This window comes from Torulaspora globosa, chromosome 3 (genome assembly GCF_014133895.1).
Source record: "Torulaspora globosa chromosome 3, complete sequence".
Taxonomy (NCBI): Eukaryota; Fungi; Ascomycota; class Saccharomycetes; order Saccharomycetales; family Saccharomycetaceae; genus Torulaspora; species Torulaspora globosa.
In genome coordinates, this window is record NC_050729.1 from 287,326 (window position 1) to 306,842 (window position 19,517).

The following is a 19,517-nucleotide window of genomic DNA, read 5'->3' on the forward strand; positions in this document are numbered from 1 at the left end:
TCTTGGGACTCTTGAGCGCGCGACATGAGAGGAATGTTTGGAGTTGTACAGTCGTTATTTGGCGGCAGTTGAACAGTCGAAATAGGTCTTGCTGTATGATCAACTGTGTTGGCAGGATTGCTCATTGAAGGATCTTTATCAGATTGCTGGTTAGGCGAGATGGACGAGGAGAATCCAGTCATTGTCGGGGTTTGTTTGGTTGATTTCCATCATACAAGAGGACCGGAAACTGAATACTGGTGTAGCTCGCCAGAGGGTGCGGACGAGTCGACTCTGTGGCCTAACTTGCCGTTCCAGGCTCTTCCTGACGGCTCGCATTCTTTCCAGGAGACGTTTACGTATTTTACGCTGCTGTTCAATGAAAAGAAGAGATGCAGTCCCGAAAATGGGGCTTGTGAGTTGCCAGAAGATGAATTGGAAGATTACACGACCTATTTTGCTATTTCATGCTCGAGACAAATTCGTAGCGACGACTTGATTCAGAAAGATGATGATATTACGAGATCAACAGTCCAGAAGGCAATCGTGGTCATTTCAAGACAACCCATATTCGGTCAGATAAAGGATAAACTCAGCTTGGTGACCAACGCATTCTTTCTTCAGCGAGATTTTTCCGATAGGAGCATAATAAGTTCGCTTCACGAGAATTTGGTGTCTATGTTCAGGAACCTGCCCAATAACCCTCAGGACGGGCAACTTTACGTCGGCCTGTCATTGCGTAAGATCATTTTTGATTTTGGGAAAGACGTTCTGGTACTGCTGAAGGCTATGTTACTGGAGAAACAGATTATATTCTACGGTAACAACGTTGAAGCGCTGTGCAACCTGCAGTTTGGACTTATAAGCCTCATACCGAACCTGCTATCAAGTCTTCAAAGTAGCGGCAGCCCGCAATTACTGGCATCTCGAGAAGCCCTCTGCGTGGCAGATTCGTTCAAATCCAGTGATCGACAGTCGGTCCTGAAGTTTATAGGGTTTCCATTACGAATATTCGAGAAAGGGGGTCTATTCTCTCCCTATACGCCATTGCAACAGATGGATGACATCAAATCAAAACATACGCAATTCTTTGTCATGGGCAGTTCCAATTCGCTGCTTGTCGAGCAAAAAACGGAACTGTGCCATCTTTTCGTGGACGTCGACGCCTGCACGTTAGAAATCATTGATAAATCATTGCATCCCATTCTACATTTGACATCTCATGATAAAAGGTGGATTGATTCGATTCATGCGCTGGTTTCGCAAAGCTGGAATCAGAATGATCTCTATACTCCAAAGAACTCGCAGTTCGAAGGAAGCGAAGACTTTATACGCTGGCAATTCGAAGAATATTTAACTGGGATGCTTTCAAGTGCGAAATTGAGTGAGTATCTGGCCACCTATTCGGACGATAGTATGGCTGTGCAGTCGATACCCGAAGAACTGGTACGGTCTAACCCCATGCAGCCGTTTAATAGCGCCTGGGTATCCAAGTGGACCCAAACCAAGAATTATGGCTTGTTCCGAAATTACACAGACGACAGGATATTTGATGTCTTTTCTCCAAAGCATCCATACAGCGGTCCTGATACTATCACAATTTTGCAGCAGAAGTTAGCCGCGACATTCCAGAATTTCAAGAAGAGTGGTCTAGATGTTAATAAGGACAGTGATGCTCAAGGCACTAAGCAACGATCTGATTCATTACTAGAATCGGTTAACAAGGAAACTTTGAAGGGGCCTGGTGCTGGAGACAAGGACCAAAATTTTTGGTCGTCATGGAAAGATTACTTTAACACAAAGAGAAAGGTTAAGAAAAAGGAGGAGGACGTTGTGAAGGCTACTCAACACCTAAATAATGGCAATTCAACTGTAGAAGCCATCGGAAGTGCATTGGTTGGCTTGGGTTTGCACTATAACAGTGCACAGGAGGAGGAGTATGATTATGATACTGAAGATAGCGACTTCGAGAAGTCGCGTAAGGACAGCAGTATAAGCATTAACCCTGGCGGTAATGATCACCCGGCGTGATAAACTGGATGATAAATAGGGATGGTCCTTTTTATCGATGACTTGGCGACAAGTTCGGTCCCAGGCGTTTGTTATTGATGCCTGCCTAGCGTAGACTGGTGCTATCGTCGGTTAGTAACTAGGGATACGGGAAAAATGCTCTGTGTATATAGTAACCATTGTACATCTGAACGCCTTCAAAAATCGCAGTTCATTTGCAATTAACATCACGTCTCGTCCACACTTCGTCGACCTTACTGGTGCAGTGTACTGCGTTGCTCCATTTATAGCCGTTTGTTCCTGTATTATCGCAATCCACCATGTCCGTGTCCATGTCTATAAGAATCGCTAGCATGTGCCAAGGCAAATAATGACATTTTACAGAGTATATCGCTTAAATATGACATTTTTGGTTCTTGTTCAAAATGAGCTTTAGTTCGCACGCAGGCCGCCAGTAAATCCTGCCAATTATTTGGTGGTGCGACAAATATTAATGAGTATGAATCACCTCCGTTGGTCTTCTTCTCTTCCTCTTGGGTATACAAGGATATTCGGTATCAGTCCCTAGCGAATTCTATCTGAATATTTGTGATCTATTAAAGTGCCATCATTTTGTAAGATTATGATATCTCATGCCGATTGTTGATTCCGCAAAGAGTTGCCACCATCAAAACATCGTCCTTAATTCTTTGCCACTCAAGAGTCATTAAGCACTGAAGTTTAGATCAGATGGAGAAGAGCTGGTTGTTGAATCTTGTTGTCACGAATCCGTTTTATTATGAGCTCCATCTTTGGCTGTCGTAGCTTACCAACCGCCGAAAGTATGAGCGGTGGGCAGAATGATAAGAGGTATGTGACATAAGAAACTTTCACCTTCTATAGTCTCTTTCGCATGTAATAAAGTCCCCTTGGCATCTTCATAGAATCGTTCCAAATAAGTCTCTGATCTTGGGATAAGGACGAATCTCAATGTGAGCATCCATTTGAACTGAAAAATATCAGTCTTGAACTGACTCGGTACTTGATGCGTCGGGTTTCGTGGGATTAGTAGCTTCAACGGAACTCGCCTACATTCGTCGAAGCAAATTGTGCGGCACTCATATATTTGATGACCCCGTGGTTTGGTCAAGGCGTTGGCGTCCGCAGCGTAGTTTCGATTAATTAGTTCATATGACTCAAGCGATACATTCACAGCACTAACCTTATGCATTGAAGATAAGCTCGAGTCCAGCTCTAGGACGAGATCAATATCCTGCGAAGTTGTGAAAAAAGGTTTCGACAGAAGTAACTTTGTAATTGGCTGTCCATTCCAATTTATTTGATAAGATTTTTGCAAATTGGTCAACTGTGGAATTTCATCAGATTTGGAGTTCACTTCAGGTCCAGTTTCTCCCTTGCCAAACAAGGAAACCAATCGGGAAACGTTATTCTGCACTAGCTCGGCTCGTTTGCTTATGTAGTGCCGTAGACTTTCATCAGATTGATCGTTAAAACTATTCGATAGCTCATCACTGGCGCCTTTGTCCTCCCCGAACTGCTTTTCGATCTGGGAATCGACTAGATCATCTATATTTTCAAAACCATCTTCGTTTGATTCTACCAAACTGACGAAATTTCGTATGGCTCCTCCCGTATCATTATTCTTTGCTTGAGTCGTCATAAACGTGGAAGATCTTCGGCTGATGTGACCTAGAGATGTGGTAGAGGACCTCTTTTGTGCGTGCGGCTTCTGCTTTATTTCCTTAACATCTGCTGGTTCAAATATCGATGGCGGGTGATCTAGGCTCGAAGTGAGTTGGCAGCCTGAACTGCTGATATAAGGCGCCAAAGTAATCGGTACCCGGATGACATGCTGTTTAATTTCTCCGTGGATTAACCGACTCACGCCGAATTCAAGATTATAGGAAACTGCGAAGTTCTTGGAAATATTATAGGATGGCGCCAGATCTCGAGGTAGGCAGGCAGACTTGAACCTATATGATTTCATTTTCCCAGGTTCTAAAGTTATCTCTGAAAATAATAGTGTTTGAGGGATGAGAAAAATTGGTACGCTGCCATATTCTACGCCGCCAGCCATATGGCCCAAGGCAAATACTGCATTCCCTTCACCGCTTAACCCTGCATGTTCATCAACCACGGAGCCGGTTCCAACGGCCAACGGGTTATGTTTGGAATTGTAGTACTTTGCCAAAGAGCTATCTGATCCGTTGAAAGCAGAGACATCCGATCCATTTTCCTGCTTTAACACATCGCTGATTCCAACCATCTTTGAGCCCACATTCTTCATCTTGGACTCGTCTATAATCTCTGGATCGAACTGGAAAACACCGCTTATTTGACAATAGCCAGACATGAGCTCCAGCGGTTTATGGAACTGCAGCTGCTTTGAGATGAGCTCCTGCAGTCGTTCGTCGACCTCTTTCTCGGCCTGCGACACATCCCCGTCCTCTTGCTGACCTCCCTTGAACGCATCCAGCAGTGATTTCATTGACCAAGTAGCTTTTTGTTCCTCTCGGAGGCTATCCGGCTCACTCGTCTGGATTTTCTGGTGCAGCTTCTTGATACCATTCTTGAGACTTGTCAATTCATCCTGTGTTCCCAGATGTTTAATTCTGACTACCAAAGAAATAGGCTCTCCAGCGTAATAAGGGTTCGACTCATGAATAATCTCTAGTCGCAAGTTGTCCGTGATTAAAAACGAGTCAATTCTTCGACCATGCATTTCACCACGTTCTGGGCCAAATCCCCTTCACGACCAACAGATTCCGCCGATCGGAGAGGCTTACACAGCTTCTATAGCTACTCGGAAGCTTGGTACTGGTTATTATTATTGAGATGTTGAAAAAAAATTAATCTTCCCCGCCAGGACTCGAACCTGGAATCTTCTGGTTCGTAGCCAGACGCCGTGACCATTGGGCCACGAGGAACAAGATTTTGTGAAAGTGAAGGTAAAAAAAGGTTTATAAGCAGTGGTCTAGGCTTCTTCAAATGCATACAAAGAGGCAATGCTGATATCAATGCAACCCACCGCGTAACCTGGTGCTGAAGGTTATGGGGAGAAGCAGCTTTTCAAAGGCTATTTAATACCCGAAGATTCATGCTAATTTTTCATGATCTTAGTAATAACGTTTCCTCGACCGTGACAATCTTGTGCTTATATAAGAGACGAGGGAGAAAAAGACATCGACAGGTCGATTACAGATATTAAGCTCAGGTGGTCCTTGTGAAAGCTAGTATGGACGAGTCTTTGCCATTGGAGGGCTGGATTTGTAAGCTTTGTAAATCGCCAGAAGGTTTTGGACCCATCACATTTTATGGCGATTTGAGCCGATGCTTCATTGATGGAGTTGTTCTGAATGGTGCTGCCTTGTTTGGATTTGTGTTTGGTTTGACTAATCTGGCCAAGCTCTGTCGAAAGAAGCATCCCGGTTGGAAATATAGAACAGACTGGATTCTTGTGTCGAGACTATCATTGGTGGTCCTCCAGTTCGTTTTCCTTGTTTTGGCCGCTTTCAAGTCATTTAGACTCGAAGAGAATGATGTAGCAGCTCGCAGTCAATATTTTCTGACTCTCATCTCCCTATTGGTTGCGTTTGCATTACATTACGTGGAATACTACAGGTGCAAAGTTTCCAATACTGTTCTACTGTTCTACTGGCTATGGTTAACAATTGGATATTCTAGCAAGACGATAAACTTTCTCATTCGGCACTCTTATGAGGGCGTTTGGCCGTTGGGTCACGGCATGTTTGTGTTGGCGTTATTTCAGAGTATCAATGCGTTCCTGGTGTTGCTGCTAGAAGCTCTGCCAAGGAAGCACCTCATGCCTTATCAAGTTATTAGTGAACGAGTTTCCCGCAGAAAGGAGAATCCGTATGACTCCGCTAACGTGTTCTCAAGAATCTCGTTTTCATGGATGACAGATCTCATGAGGACTGGATACCAGAAATACTTGGTAGAGACGGATCTTTACAAACTTCCGGAAAGTTTCGGTAGTGCTGAGCTGTCGGAGAAATTTGTAAATAACTGGCAGGATCAGGTAAAATGTAGATCCAAGCCATCGTTGACTTGGACTCTGTGGGTCACTTTCCGCTCGAAATTGCTGGTTGCTGCCATTTTTAAAGTTGGGTTCGATATATTAGCGTTTACGCAACCACAATTGCTAAGAATCTTGATCAAATTTGTCACTGACTACAACGAAGAGAGAAAGCAAGCAGGGTCATCGTTGGCACAAGGTTTCGACGTGATTGGCAAACATGTCCAGAAATTGCCAATTGTAAGAGGGTTCATGATTTCAATTGCCATGTTTGCAGTTAGTTTCATCCAAACTTCTATTTTGCACCAATATTTCCTCAATTCATTCAACAGTGGTATGAACATCAAGAGTGCGTTGACCTCTGTTATTTATAAAAAGGCCTTGGTTTTGTCGAACGAAGCAGCAGATACGTCATCGACCGGCGATATAGTGAATTTGATGAGTGTCGACGTTCAAAGACTGCAGGATTTGACGCAATGGTGTCATTTAATTTGGTCAGGTCCATTCCAAATCTTGTTATGCCTTATCTCCCTTTACAAACTTCTAGGCAGATCAATGTGGGTTGGTGTAATTATCCTATTGATTATGATGCCATTGAATTCCCTGCTCATGAGAATTCAGAAAAAACTACAAAAGATTCAAATGAAAAATAAGGATGAGAGGACGAGACTCATCAGCGAGATACTCAACAATATTAAGTCCTTGAAACTGTACTCTTGGGAAGCTCCTTACAAGAAAAAACTTGAACATGTTAGGAATGATAAAGAACTGAAGAACTTAACCAAGATGGGTGTGTACATGGCTATGACAATGTTCCAGTTCAACATTGTGCCCTTCTTAGTATCATGTTCAACCTTTGCCGTGTTCGTTTTCACCGAGAAGAGACCCTTGACAACTGACCTCGTTTTCCCAGCTTTGACTCTGTTTAACCTGTTGTCGTTCCCACTAAACGTCGTTCCTATGGTTTTGACCGCTTTCATCGAAGCGTCAGTCTCGATCACAAGATTAACGGCATTCCTGATGAACGAGGAGCTGCAAAAGGACGCTGTGCACCATTTGCCCAAGGTGGGCAACGCAAATGAAGTAGCCATTAAACTATCTGACGACGCTACTTTCCTATGGAAACGTAAGCCTGAGTACAGGGTCGCGTTGAAGAACATCAATTTGGAGGTCAAGAAAGGTGAATTGGCCTGTGTTGTTGGTAAGGTTGGTAGTGGTAAAAGTGCCTTGATTCAGAGTCTCTTGGGTGACCTTTATCGAGTAAAAGGTTCTGCTGCCGTCCATGGTAGGATTGCCTATGTTAGTCAAGTTCCTTGGATCATGAACGGAACTGTTAAGGAAAATATTCTCTTCGGTCATAAATATGACCCTCATTTCTACGATTTGACAATCAAAGCCTGCGCGCTGACGATTGACCTTGATATTTTGCCTGATGGTGATGAGACTATGGTCGGTGAAAAGGGTATCTCTCTTTCTGGTGGTCAAAAAGCTCGTCTCTCTCTTGCCAGAGCCACCTATGCAAGAGCAGATACTTATTTGTTGGATGATCCCCTCGCTGCGGTTGATGAACACGTTTCAAAGCATTTGATTGAACACATCTTGGGTCCTAACGGCCTGTTGAAGAGCAAAACTAAATTGTTGACTACCAACAAAATATCAGTTCTAGCAGTTGCGGATTCCGTCACACTAATTGAAAATGGTGAAATAATTCAACATGGCTCATATGATGATGTTTCAAATGATCTCGATACACCATTAGCGAAACTAGTTAAGGAATTCGGAAAGAAGAATACGTCTGACGATGTGTCGAAAACCTCTAGTTCTGTGAGCGTACCTAGTGTGCCAGTGAAGGAAGAGCTTGAAGGATTACAGAAAGTCAATAATATTAATTTCGATTCAGACTCCGCTGAAAGTTTGAGGAGGGCCAGTGATGCGACTTTAGTTAGTATAGATTTTGATGACGACGAGAACTCGGCTACCAGGGAACATAGAGAGCAAGGAAAAGTGAAATGGGAAATCTACTGGGAATATGCGAAAGCTTGTAACCCAAGAAACGTGTTTATATTTCTGTTCTTCATTGTCCTGTCGATGTTCCTCTCAGTTATGGGAAATGTCTGGTTGAAGCATTGGTCTGAGGTCAATTCAAGATATGGAAGTAATCCGCATATTGGCCGTTACCTGGGCATCTATCTTGCGCTTGGTGTCAGCTCGGCTTTATCGACTTTGATTCAAACGGTTGTTCTCTGGGTTTTCTGCACTATTCGTGGTTCCCGTCATTTACACGCGGTAATGACCAACTCGGTGCTGAGGGCACCAATGATCTTTTTTGAGACAACGCCAATAGGCCGCATCTTGAATAGGTTTTCGAATGACATCTACAAGGTGGATGAGCTTCTCGGAAGAACGTTTTCTCAATTTTTCGTTAATGTCACTAAAGTTTCCTTCACTATCATAGTAATCTGTTTCACTACCTGGCAATTTACCTTCATTATATTACCAATGAGCTGGCTCTACCTCTATTATCAACAGTATTACTTGAGGACATCAAGAGAACTCCGTCGTCTGGATTCAGTGACCAAGTCACCTATCTATGCACATTTCCAAGAAAGTTTAGGAGGATTATCCACTATCCGTGGCTATAATCAGCAGAAGAGATTCGTTCATATAAACCAGTCTCGCATTGATAACAATATGAGTGCATTTTACCCTTCTGTGAACGCTAACCGTTGGTTGGCGTTCAGATTAGAATTTATTGGAACGATAATTATTTTCGGTGCTGCATCTTTGTCTATTTTAAGGTTAAAACAGGGTACGTTGACCCCAGGTATGATTGGCTTATCATTAAGTTACGCTTTGCAGATTACCCAATCACTAAACTGGATTGTTAGAATGACCGTCGAAGTGGAGACCAATATTGTGTCCGTTGAGAGAATCAAGGAATACTCGGAGATCAAGAGCGAGGCACCACTAATGATTGAAGGTCACAGACCCCCTGAAGAATGGCCTGATAAAGGAGATATCAAGTTCGAGCACTATTCGACAAGGTACAGACCGGAGATGAACTTGGTACTGAAGGATATCAATTTACATATCAAACCTCGTGAGAAGATTGGTATTGTTGGAAGAACAGGTGCAGGTAAGTCATCATTGACGCTTTCATTGTTCAGAATGATCGAAGCGGCCGAAGGCCGCATAGTCATTGATGGCATCGCAATCAATGAGATCGGCCTGTTTGATTTGAGACACAAACTTTCAATTATTCCTCAGGACAGTCAAGTTTTCGAGGGTACAATTCGAGAGAACATCGATCCCACGAACCAGTATACGGACGAACAAATCTGGAGAGTGCTTGAATTGTCACACTTAAAGGACCATGTTTTGAGCATGAGTAAAGATGGCCTGATGACTAACTTAAACGAGGGCGGAAGTAATTTCAGTGTTGGACAAAGGCAGCTCATGTGTTTGGCTCGAGCACTACTAATACCTTCGAAAGTCTTAGTCCTCGACGAAGCCACTGCGGCTGTGGATGTTGAAACCGATAAGCTAATTCAACAAACAATCCGTACGGCTTTTAAAGACAGGACAATCCTAACGATTGCCCACAGATTGAATACAATCATGGACAGTGACCGAATTCTGGTGTTGGATGCTGGAAGGGTTTGTGAATTTGATACTCCAGCAAAACTGCTGGAGAACCGAGAATCATTGTTTTTCTCGTTATGTAATGAGGCTGGTTTAACCAATCAATAGATGTTTATACTATAATCAGCCTTCAAGATTTTCTGACATCATATTTCTTCTGCAAAATATACGGTGACCTTGTTCGAAGTAAACTTTATGTTTTGTTGACGAGATTTACAAAGAGTACGTAGATAATTAAGATAAACCACAAAGTAAACAAGAAAAAATCACTATTGAAACTCATTGGCATAATGAATCGCCTGGTTACCATAGTTCGTGATTGTGTCGTTGGCAGCGTCCCGAGCAGCCTTCAAGCTTGCATTTGAATTAACATTTGAATTTGCGTTTCCATTCCTGCTGCCGTTCAACGGCCGAGTAGAGCCATTCGCTCTAGCTTGTGCTTGAGCGGTGGCAGCCGCCTGAGCGGCAGCGGCAGTGGCTGCTGCCACCTGGTCATCGAACGTAGCAGAGGTGTCGATCTGACCGTCGCCACCGCCGATCTTGTGGAAGTCCAAAATCTCGGAGTACATCATCACGCGCCAAGTGTCCACTGGCAGATCTGCGTCGTTGAAATGCCAATCGAACTTAGCGTCTGCCACTGGTTCATCAGTCGGATCATGGTATGGTGCCAGATATGGGTGTACCAGGGCATCTGCTGCAGTGATTCTCTTCTTTGGATCGAAGACCAGCATTTTCTCCAATAGATCCACCGCATCCGGCTCCACAGTCTTGAACCGATCGTGGAAAGGAACCGGGTCCCTGTGAGGCAGCGAAGTGACAAACTTGAGCGTATTCTCGGAACAAATGGTATTGATAACGTCCTCTGGCGGTGAACCAAGCAAATCGGTAATGATAGAGAACTGATGCACGTGATCCTTGCCTGGGAATAAAGGCTTACCTTCGGTCATCTCTGCAAAGATACAGCCTGCCGACCAGATGTCGACCTCTACGTCGTATTTCTGCCACGTCAACATGATCTCCGGCGCCCTGTAGTACCGTGTCGAGACATACCCAGTCATCTGAGGATCCTGAATCCTGGCGAGCCCAAAATCGCATATCTTTAGGTCACAGTTTTCGTTTATCAAAATGTTGCTTGGCTTCAAATCCCTGTGGATCACCCCTGCCGAGTGAACATATTTCAATCCACGCAAAATCTGGTATAGGAAGTACTGAACAAACTGTTTTTCCAAGGGCCTTGTCTGTAACAGCCGATGTAAATCAGTGCCCTGTAGCTCGGTGACAAAATAAATATCTTCCAACGGACTCAAGAATATGTCCTGCAGACAGATCAGGTTCTCGTGTCTTAGATGTTTCAACAGTTTCAACTCCCGATATGTCCTTTTTGCCAGCACTGCTGTCGAGAAGGGCTTCATGATTTTTTTGATCGCCACCGGCTGCTGAGCCAGAGTGTCCGTGGCCGAGCAAACGAGACCAAATGCCCCCATCCCGACGGGATTCAAATCCGTGTAACGGTTTGTGATCTCGAACACCGTACCAAACACTTGTGTTCTGATAAACTCTTCATGTGTAGCCATCACCCAATTGAACTCCGTGAACAAAAAGAGTCACACTGCCCCGCTAACGCAACTTATCTCTCACGACCGAGCCTATCCAAACGGTTCTTCCCTACCTCTCTATCGTTCCGCTGTCTCGACCACACTCCAGGAAGGAGGTAAAGACGGCGCATTAGATTCTTCAAAGTGCGGGTAGCCTAGTATACGTCATATCTGCAAATCTTAAAAAAATAATCAAATCGATTTCTTACCGCCTCCCGGGCTCGAATGGACGCCAGACGTGACCAGCCTTTGTTTCCCTATTTCCATATTCGAATAAAGACTAAAAATAACACCTGGCCATGCGGGCCTAGACCCGGACGAGAAATCTGGGATCCTGCGTCGCGTTTGGCCGCTGCGCGAGATCTCTGGGCGCCTCGCGCGGTAATTCGAGGTTTCCTTGCGATGGACCCGCGAGGTGGCGTGTCCCTCAGAACCCCCTGCGGAGGAGAGAAATTTTTGCATGTTGCTGGTTGTTTCGAGAGGAGGAGAAGAGAAAGGAAAGGGGGGTTTCACAGGTCCGGTGGCAAAAGATTTCCTATATAAACGCGCAAGATGCAGGTTTGAGAGATTAGATTTTTCCTCCTGTTCCTATCATTTTTAATTCAGAAGAATCAAGAAATTAATCTTCTGTCATTCGCTTATTCCCTTTCGAACAAACTCAATTAGAAATGCAATTCTCTACCGTCGCTTCTGTTGCTGCTGTCGCTGCTGTGGCCTCTGCCGCTTCTAACGTCACCACTGCCACTGCTACCAAGCAGGAGACTACTTTGGTCACCATCACTTCCTGTGAGTCTCACGTCTGTTCCGAGACTGTTTCTCCAGCTTTGGTTTCCACTGCTACTGTCACCATCAGCAACGTTGTCACTGAGATCACTACCTTCTGCCCATTGCCAACCACCCACTCAACCACGGCTCCATCTACCTCTGCTGCCCCAGCTGCTAACACCACCCTAACCACTGGTACTGCTTCTTCTACCCACAGTGTCAGCTCTTTCACTGGTGCTGCTGCCAAGGCTTTGCCAGCTGCTGGTGCTTTGTTCGCTGGTGCCGCTGCTTTGTTGTTGTAAGTTAGCTGATTTGAATCTTTTGGATCATCTTTTTTATCACAACATGCACACGTTTTAGAGTTGTCGAGGTTGCTAGATGCAGCGGAGGCATTTTTTTGAAACATTTTCACTGGGGTTTTTAATTAATACACAAGAGAATCGTAATGCGGATTTTCGAAATAGAAGATGGGTTTCTGTTCCTTGGGACCGCCCAAGCCCTGTTTTTTGCAAGAAATTCGGATTTGTATCACAACGAACAATTAATTGATTTTGTTTCCAGATAAATTCAAGGTCTATGAAATGTATAATTTGTATAAGATCTGAATGTTTCTAGTTCGTTATAATATACTTCAAGAAGTAGGGTTCTAAACTGCAAGCGACTCTTCCCTAGCAAGAGGTCCAAATGACTGAAACCGATATCTGAAGGTTTAGCTATCTCAACAACTGTTGGCGCTTGCTAGTCATTCAGTCGCAGTCAGAAACGCACACTTTGTCCCAGCGTAGCATAACCGCAGGCGCGGAGGCAAACGATTGAGAAATTGGTTCGTATGTAGCTAGACAGTTGTGTTTACAAGTGGGCCAGAACGCTTTCAACGGAGGAGACGGTCACGTCCGTGGCAGGGTTCTTCTCCTTGCCGACGTAGGTGACGACGCCGTTCTTGACCACGGCAGCCCATCTGCCGGACCAGTAGACGTCGTCGCCGACAGGCAGCTCGAGGCCCAGCTTCCTGACCAGTTTGGCGCCCGCGTCGGAGGCGAACTTGATGTGGGCGGTGTTCTTGACGCCCAGCGACTTGGCCCACGCCTGGTTTGCGAACGGGTTGTCGACGGTGACGACAACCACCTGGTCGACCTTCTTGTCCTTGACCAGCTCGCCCAGGTAGCTCACGTAATCTGGGATGTGGTTAATGGAACAGGTTGGCGAGAACGCAGCTGGCGCCCCGGTAAGCACCACGGTCTTGTTCTGGGCGATGAACTTGGACCATTCCTCGGTCTGTGGCATCTTACACGACTCCTGGTTTGGATCCTGCTCATCGATGTCGATCCACTGGAATTTCAAATCACCAGTTGGTAGTGGCTTGTTCAATAGGTCAGACATTGCGTTTGTTGAATTGGATTAGTATTGGATTGGATTGCGTTCCCTTGGTTGCCACTGTTTCTGCTCTTTTCCCAGCTATCCTGGCTGCTTATATACCTTTTTTTTGATCGGGAGGGACACCCGACGTCATAAGGGTGGGCGAAATTGGGATTTACGCTTACAGGTGAAAAAGACGCTTAGTAATTTACGTCAGGCTAGGGCTCGCGGGAAAGCAACAGATGTTGAATTGATAAGTAGCGCTGAGAGTGGTCAAGTTGGCGCTGTATTTGACACGATCTTGTCTTTGAGCGTAGTAGAGACAGATGGCAGAACAGGTGAGCGGTATGGAGCCTGGCCGCTTCGATCCTACGATACCGCATCTGCTGCCACATGAAAATATGTACAAGATTCAGGTTGGTACGAAGCTGTTCAAGATTAGTGGCGCTTCTCTCAGCTCTGATGGCCCTAGCTTTTTTACCGAGAGGTTTGCAGGGACCAAGTCGCAGGGCGAGAATGTGCTGTTCATAGACCGGTCGGCAGAGATCTTCGAGCTGATCTACCTGCACCTGCAGGGCTACTTCATCGAGATCAAGGATGAGGTGCAGTTCACGATGTTGTTTGCGGACGCGATGTACTACGGACTGCCCCGGCTGCGGGCGCTGCTGAGGGAGTACGAGTACTACTTTGCGAACATCAGCGGAAGGACGTTCAAGATTGCCAGGAGTCTGTTTTCCAGAGAGGGCGACTCGCCAAACTACTTCTCGATGACCTCAAATGCGCTGTATGCGGACTCGCATGCTGGGGTGTTCATCAACAAGAAGCTGATCAGGCCGCCGCCGCAGTCTGCGCTCTCGGTGCCGCGGTCAGCGGAGCTGTTTCAGGAGCTGCTGCAACTGCTTGGCGGCGCGTCTTTGGAGCTGGACGACAAGAGACGCGAGTCTCTGATCAAGGAGTGTCGTTATTACAGGTTTTTGAACCTGGAGCAGCGGCTGATCAAGGCTCGCGCGTCGTTCAATCAGCTCACCCAGGGTGAGACCATCCTGCTGGCTTTGAAGGATATTGCGAGAAACGGCGTCAGCTTTAACCAGTCGAGCAAGCCAATGGCACAGGATGGCTGTTGTCCGACCGCAACGACAGGCGAGAACACGCCGGTGTCGGTGTCGGACGACCAGCAGCCGCTGCTGAAGAAACCCAAGACGGACGTCCCAGCGGACAAGGCCAGGAAAAACTGGAATCTGGCACAGTACAAGAGACCGTATCTCGACACCCGGACGCGCGACCTTCTCTTCCAGATCGATACCATGGATTGCACTCTCATCTTCAACCGCCAGCGCAAGACGGTGCACCTGGAGATGATGGACCAGGCGGCGATGCATTTCGAGAAGGTCTTCGCTGCGGTGCTACACGAGAACGATGTGGACCTGTCCAAGTTCAGAATAAAAGACCAGAGAAAGAGCGCGCATCTGGGTCTCCCCGCATGCCTTTCGATCGGGGACTGTGTAGTGAACGGATCCAGATGTTCTCAGATCTACAGACTTGTTGCAGAGTCCAGCTGCGACGAGAAAGTCGTTGATCTCACAAACGCGGACAAATTGTCTTACTGCAGCGGTCTGCAATTGCACTTAACAAAGTCTATCTGGAAGTTGGGGGTCAGCAATGGAGATATAATACTGATAGCGCTGAAGGTAGACGCCTTCACTGGAGCTCGGGAGTTTTGTAAGAAGCTAGATTATTTATAGGTGTAAAGTTAGTTGAGACGCTGTCCGCGTTCGAACGCGCGAACCGACGTCTTGATTCAAACAGTCTTTTGTCAAGGAATCGCAGGTGGAACGGCTTGCAGTGCACCCCAAATCTTAGTACCACCTGTGTTGTATCGTTGGCCAAAAAAATCGGTAAATCTCTTTGTAAAACGGTTCATCCTTATGCAGGGGAACTGCTGATCATCTCTGTATTGTTTCAAATTGACCAAATGTCCACGAAGGGTTACTTCATGGACGGAAAAACTAGAAAATTTGAAACCCATATAGGGTGGCCAGATGAGCTTATCATGTGACCAACCATACAACGACTATGGATGAACGCCAGTCTATGCCCTACTAATGAATGGTTGACTAACGAATAGCCGAATGGATCGCCCATGCTAGATCAGATCCCGCTCAACTGCTTCGCAAACGTCGCTAGGTTTCTCTCGCAAGATGACAAGGTTTGTTTGACTCGGGTATCGAGGTCGATGTATGACAGAACTGTCCCGTATCTATACCGAAGGTTGTACCTGAACAGGAGACCACACTTTCGTAGCGATCTGGACACCTCTTTGGGAGTCCAGACGTGGTCTGTGCTGCGTATCCCGCTTCTTGGCTCTCGAGAGGAGGAAATCGTCGAAGCGGAACATGCTTTCAGATTATTGGTTAGATCTCTCCGGTCGAACGTCAGGCTCTGCCACTACATCAAGTCGGTGTACTGCGCGTTGCACATAAATCGCGATATCCTATTTGAGCTTATCAGTCTTTTGACGGATAACGGCACAGTTTTGCAGTTCTTTGACAATTATCTAGAGCTGGATGTTATGCAAGAGTTATCATGGATTGCCCCTCGGTTAAAATCATTGAATGTGCCTCCGCCAAGTAAGCTTCCTGAGCAAAGGGCCACGGGTGAATACTGGCTGGAAATCGCCCGTCTGCAGAGCTACTATGATTGGGACATGATCAGATCGCTGACGCTACATATCCCTGCTTCCACGCTTTTGGGCTGGTTCTCGAAACCTTTGAGAATATCGAGCCTCACCCTTAACTTGAGGCCGGACACCTATCTATATGCCCAGCAGCCGCTTTACGCATTGTTTGATGTCGATACCCTCAAAGAACTGAGGATAGTGTCATGGTATAAAGGAGCAGATACCAATGTCTGCAAGATGTGGCGCTTGTACGATTTCTACAGGTTCCGTAATGTAACATCCCTGACTTTGTTGTCTTTGGATGCGAACAATGAATATCTGAGAGAATGTGCTCAGCACTTTACCAAATTGGAGAAACTACAGGTTGACTTTCTCCTCGATGTTCCGCTGGATGGCACGACCTTGAGCGCTTTTCGAAAGGCGGAGTGTTCCCAGACCTTGAGGTACATCGATGTGAAGTTTGAACCGCTAGATCCACCGCTGCTCTCAATCAACAGGAATTACTTTCTCCCGAGACTAACATGTCGCTGTAGCGATTGCCGAGAAACCTTCGAACAGATTATAATAAAAAAATACTTTCCAACTCAGGAGAAATTGCGCATCAATAGCATGCTTGATGTCAATGCGAGAAACTTCATAATGCACATGTTCACATTGTTTCCCATACTGCCGCACACTGACTTCATCGACAGCAAACCTGCTATAGCTTACCTGTATTGCACACCGGAGGAGCATGCAGCTAAAGTCAATGAGCTTCTTCGACACGATCCTTCTAGTGACAAAGCCATTACTGCTCAAGACATTATATGTTTGTATTACGCTCACATTCACTCTCTCAAGAGGACATTCGATTACTTCAATTCAGGATTCCCGCAATTGGAGTTCTTGGTCCTCAATGATTTGCCAACACGAATAACGCGTGGAGAGCGCCAGCAGACCGTCAATATGCCACTGTTTTATTCCCAAAATTATACAAGTAATCAGGAATATTTGATAGTAAATGATGAGTCGCTATTCGATTGATGGCGCATTAAGAGGGTGCTGGAAGCTCTAAAAAGCACATCGTAATGTCATACCAAGTTTTAATGTTATATAGAGCAAATTGACTAAAATGAAAGCTGTTCTTTCAAATAATAAATGATCTTTGTCGCATTTATGGACGCTGCTTAACTCTTTGTAGATATAAGCGTTGAAAGCAGACCAAAACATAAACAAACTAAAGCTGATTAGACATCACAAGTAAAGGATCATAAGATGGCGTACAAGAGACCAACGCATGAGTTACAGGATATCACCAATGTCATGGAGCTGTCTGCTGATTTATCTCACCAAAGTAATGTCTTCAAGAGGTTAAGTACGTCACCAACCAAAGCATACCCTGATGACATCTCGAAGCCGGCAATGAGGTTATCACCAGTCAAGAGAAGCCCAAACAAGCTCAGAACTCAGTTGACGCCGAAGCGGTTGGCGTCACCAGAGTGTTTGAAGAACTACATTCCACGAATAACGCAAAGTATGGACCGGCCGCATTTTAATAGACAGGAGAAAGTTGAGAAGTACGAAGACGAAGGATCTGTCACAAATCTAGTTTTCCCGTCTTCGCCAACCAAGATGGCCTTCAGATCGGAGAAAAAGATTGGAGGCGATGGCTCCTTGAGCAAGCTTAGATCGAGGTTTAGCAACGGGTTGCTGTCCCCTCAGCGGTTTGCTAGTGGAGCTTCGTCTAGACTACAGGGCACTAACCTCTTCAGCAAACTGGAAGAGGAGGCCGAAGAGGCAGAAAAGGACGGTGAAAGAACTCTTAATTTTAAGAGGGCGCCTGAGAGACAGAAATCAACGAATCCACAGGAGCACTCCAAAATCGGTAAAAAAAGACAGCAGAAGACTGTGAAGTTCCAAATTCCTGCTACAGGTGGAGAGAACGACATGAGCGAAAGAATGAACTACCTGGAACTTACTTTGTCTCAAGTGCTTAAACGTCAAAAAGAACTAGAAGATCGCTTGATGATGATGGAACAACGCACCCATCAGGATGAAGAAACTTGAATTGGCTCTGCATAATATCAAATTATAGAAAAACTCTCTAGGTGTTCAATCCCATGTTTTCTGATCGATTGGAATACCATTTTTGACTTTTAAGACATCCATCGTCGCAATTGCATCTTCTGAGCTATCATGCTCGCCAGTCTGGATTTTTCGACTGAGAAACTCGAATGCGAGATTCTTCAGAGAATTTTTGTACCTTCCGGTGGAATAAAGTATCGCTGTATCGATAATCTTTTGATGGACGATCCTCATTACGTTGAGATCATTCTCCAAGCCGTGTCCTATGAGTATGCTATTTGCATTTATGAGCTTCGGGGAAAGCACTCGAGCCATAGTCTCCTGGAACGTCAGAGATGATTGTTTGTCAATTTCGCTGACACCGCTGAACTGAGTATTGAGATCCACAACTTCCCCCAATGGCTGAACAATTTCGTCAAACAAGGTCTTCGATGTAAAAAAATCGACTATGGTCAGTCGTATCATCTCGTAGCCTAGAGAGGTAAATCCCATCTCGCAATCCAGTGCGAGAACATTTTCTTCTCCACGTATTTTGGACGTTTTGATAAATTCTGATATATCGGATAATGCTTCCGCCGTCTCAGGCTTGAATACATGATGTTTGTGAGTTTTACACCCAAGCCGCAGAAATGAAGTAGATGCCGTTGATTCTCCACAACAGGGATACTGGTATGATTTAGTGACTTTATCAAATTGTTTCTTGGAGTCATGATATCGGCACAATGTCTTCTTCATAATGCTCGCCCTCTCGAATTTTGTATTGCATCTTGCGCAAGTCTCATGGGCACCCAGCAGCGCATTCTTCGCACTCTCACTGGTTACATTTCTCATGATATATCCATTCTTCTCCAAAACCGAATTTTCATGCAGTAGCGCCTTCAGCTTTTCCATCACAGCCGCTTTCGAAATATTCCCTTGGCTTGCCCTAGAGGCACTGACAATCGGTTTCTGAGCTATCCTAATTTTAGTCAAATCACCCTTATGCTTACTCAGATCGCGAAAAAGAACACTCATATTGAACCTATAGCTTTGACTCGAACTACTGGTCTTGGCGACCCGTCCTTCAAGCCCAATGGCCAGCTTGCTTGCACCACCGGCGGCGTTTGGTCTCACTTTTTGCAAAAGAACCACCAACTTCTGCAGAATCTTGTACCGCTCCGGATATGGCGCAGGTTGGCTAACCAAATCAATTGGCCTCAAAGTCCCACTCATCGATTGCAGAACTTCAACCGGCTATATCCCACTCATCCCAGATCCTGAACTGACATGACTTGAATATACTATTGAGGGCAGGAGCCTTATTATACTCAGAACTGTCACTGTTTACGGAGAAAAATTTGGAAGCGACGAGATGCCCGATGAGCTATAAGATCATCTCAAGATCAGAGTTTTA

The 19,517-nt window shown here is 45.4% G+C and overlaps 10 protein-coding genes and 1 non-coding gene across 11 annotated transcripts; 6 read left to right on the forward strand and 5 right to left on the reverse strand.

Moving 5' to 3' along the window:
* Positions 1-159: 159 nt before the first annotated feature.
* AVL9 (Avl9p) lies at positions 160-2,010 on the forward strand (the record flags this gene model as incomplete). The annotated part of the gene is made up of 1 exon (XM_037282761.1): positions 160-2,010. One exon carries the CDS (start codon positions 160-162, stop codon positions 2,008-2,010), a length of 1,851 nt encoding a protein of 616 aa, XP_037138656.1.
* A 784-nt stretch (positions 2,011-2,794) lies between these two features.
* Positions 2,795-4,711, reverse strand: RGP1 (Rgp1p; the record flags this gene model as incomplete). The annotated part of the gene is made up of 1 exon (XM_037282762.1): positions 2,795-4,711. The coding sequence occupies one exon, from the start codon at positions 4,709-4,711 to the stop codon at positions 2,795-2,797; it is 1,917 nt and encodes a 638-aa protein (XP_037138657.1).
* A 132-nt stretch (positions 4,712-4,843) lies between these two features.
* On the reverse strand, positions 4,844-4,916 carry HG536_0Ctrna1R. The gene has a single exon. It is a non-coding gene; the product is annotated as a tRNA-Arg (tRNA).
* A 308-nt stretch (positions 4,917-5,224) lies between these two features.
* YCF1 (ATP-binding cassette glutathione S-conjugate transporter YCF1) lies at positions 5,225-9,775 on the forward strand (the record flags this gene model as incomplete). Its single annotated transcript, XM_037282763.1, has 1 exon — positions 5,225-9,775. The coding sequence occupies one exon, from the start codon at positions 5,225-5,227 to the stop codon at positions 9,773-9,775; it is 4,551 nt and encodes a 1,516-aa protein (XP_037138658.1).
* Positions 9,776-9,936: 161 nt separating this feature from the next.
* On the reverse strand, positions 9,937-11,241 carry HOG1 (mitogen-activated protein kinase HOG1; the record flags this gene model as incomplete). The annotated part of the gene is made up of 1 exon (XM_037282764.1): positions 9,937-11,241. The coding sequence occupies one exon, from the start codon at positions 11,239-11,241 to the stop codon at positions 9,937-9,939; it is 1,305 nt and encodes a 434-aa protein (XP_037138659.1).
* Positions 11,242-11,930: 689 nt separating this feature from the next.
* Positions 11,931-12,329, forward strand: CCW12 (Ccw12p; the record flags this gene model as incomplete). Its single annotated transcript, XM_037282765.1, has 1 exon — positions 11,931-12,329. The coding sequence occupies one exon, from the start codon at positions 11,931-11,933 to the stop codon at positions 12,327-12,329; it is 399 nt and encodes a 132-aa protein (XP_037138660.1).
* A 547-nt stretch (positions 12,330-12,876) lies between these two features.
* Positions 12,877-13,407, reverse strand: AHP1 (thioredoxin peroxidase AHP1; the record flags this gene model as incomplete). Its single annotated transcript, XM_037282766.1, has 1 exon — positions 12,877-13,407. One exon carries the CDS (start codon positions 13,405-13,407, stop codon positions 12,877-12,879), a length of 531 nt encoding a protein of 176 aa, XP_037138661.1.
* Positions 13,408-13,709: 302 nt separating this feature from the next.
* On the forward strand, positions 13,710-15,125 carry HG536_0C01550 (uncharacterized protein; the record flags this gene model as incomplete). Its single annotated transcript, XM_037282767.1, has 1 exon — positions 13,710-15,125. One exon carries the CDS (start codon positions 13,710-13,712, stop codon positions 15,123-15,125), a length of 1,416 nt encoding a protein of 471 aa, XP_037138662.1.
* A 398-nt stretch (positions 15,126-15,523) lies between these two features.
* On the forward strand, positions 15,524-17,083 carry HG536_0C01560 (uncharacterized protein; the record flags this gene model as incomplete). The annotated part of the gene is made up of 1 exon (XM_037282768.1): positions 15,524-17,083. One exon carries the CDS (start codon positions 15,524-15,526, stop codon positions 17,081-17,083), a length of 1,560 nt encoding a protein of 519 aa, XP_037138663.1.
* A 231-nt stretch (positions 17,084-17,314) lies between these two features.
* On the forward strand, positions 17,315-18,106 carry FIN1 (Fin1p; the record flags this gene model as incomplete). The annotated part of the gene is made up of 1 exon (XM_037282769.1): positions 17,315-18,106. The coding sequence occupies one exon, from the start codon at positions 17,315-17,317 to the stop codon at positions 18,104-18,106; it is 792 nt and encodes a 263-aa protein (XP_037138664.1).
* Positions 18,107-18,151: 45 nt separating this feature from the next.
* REX3 (RNA exonuclease) lies at positions 18,152-19,336 on the reverse strand (the record flags this gene model as incomplete). The annotated part of the gene is made up of 1 exon (XM_037282770.1): positions 18,152-19,336. One exon carries the CDS (start codon positions 19,334-19,336, stop codon positions 18,152-18,154), a length of 1,185 nt encoding a protein of 394 aa, XP_037138665.1.
* Positions 19,337-19,517: the final 181 nt, after the last annotated feature.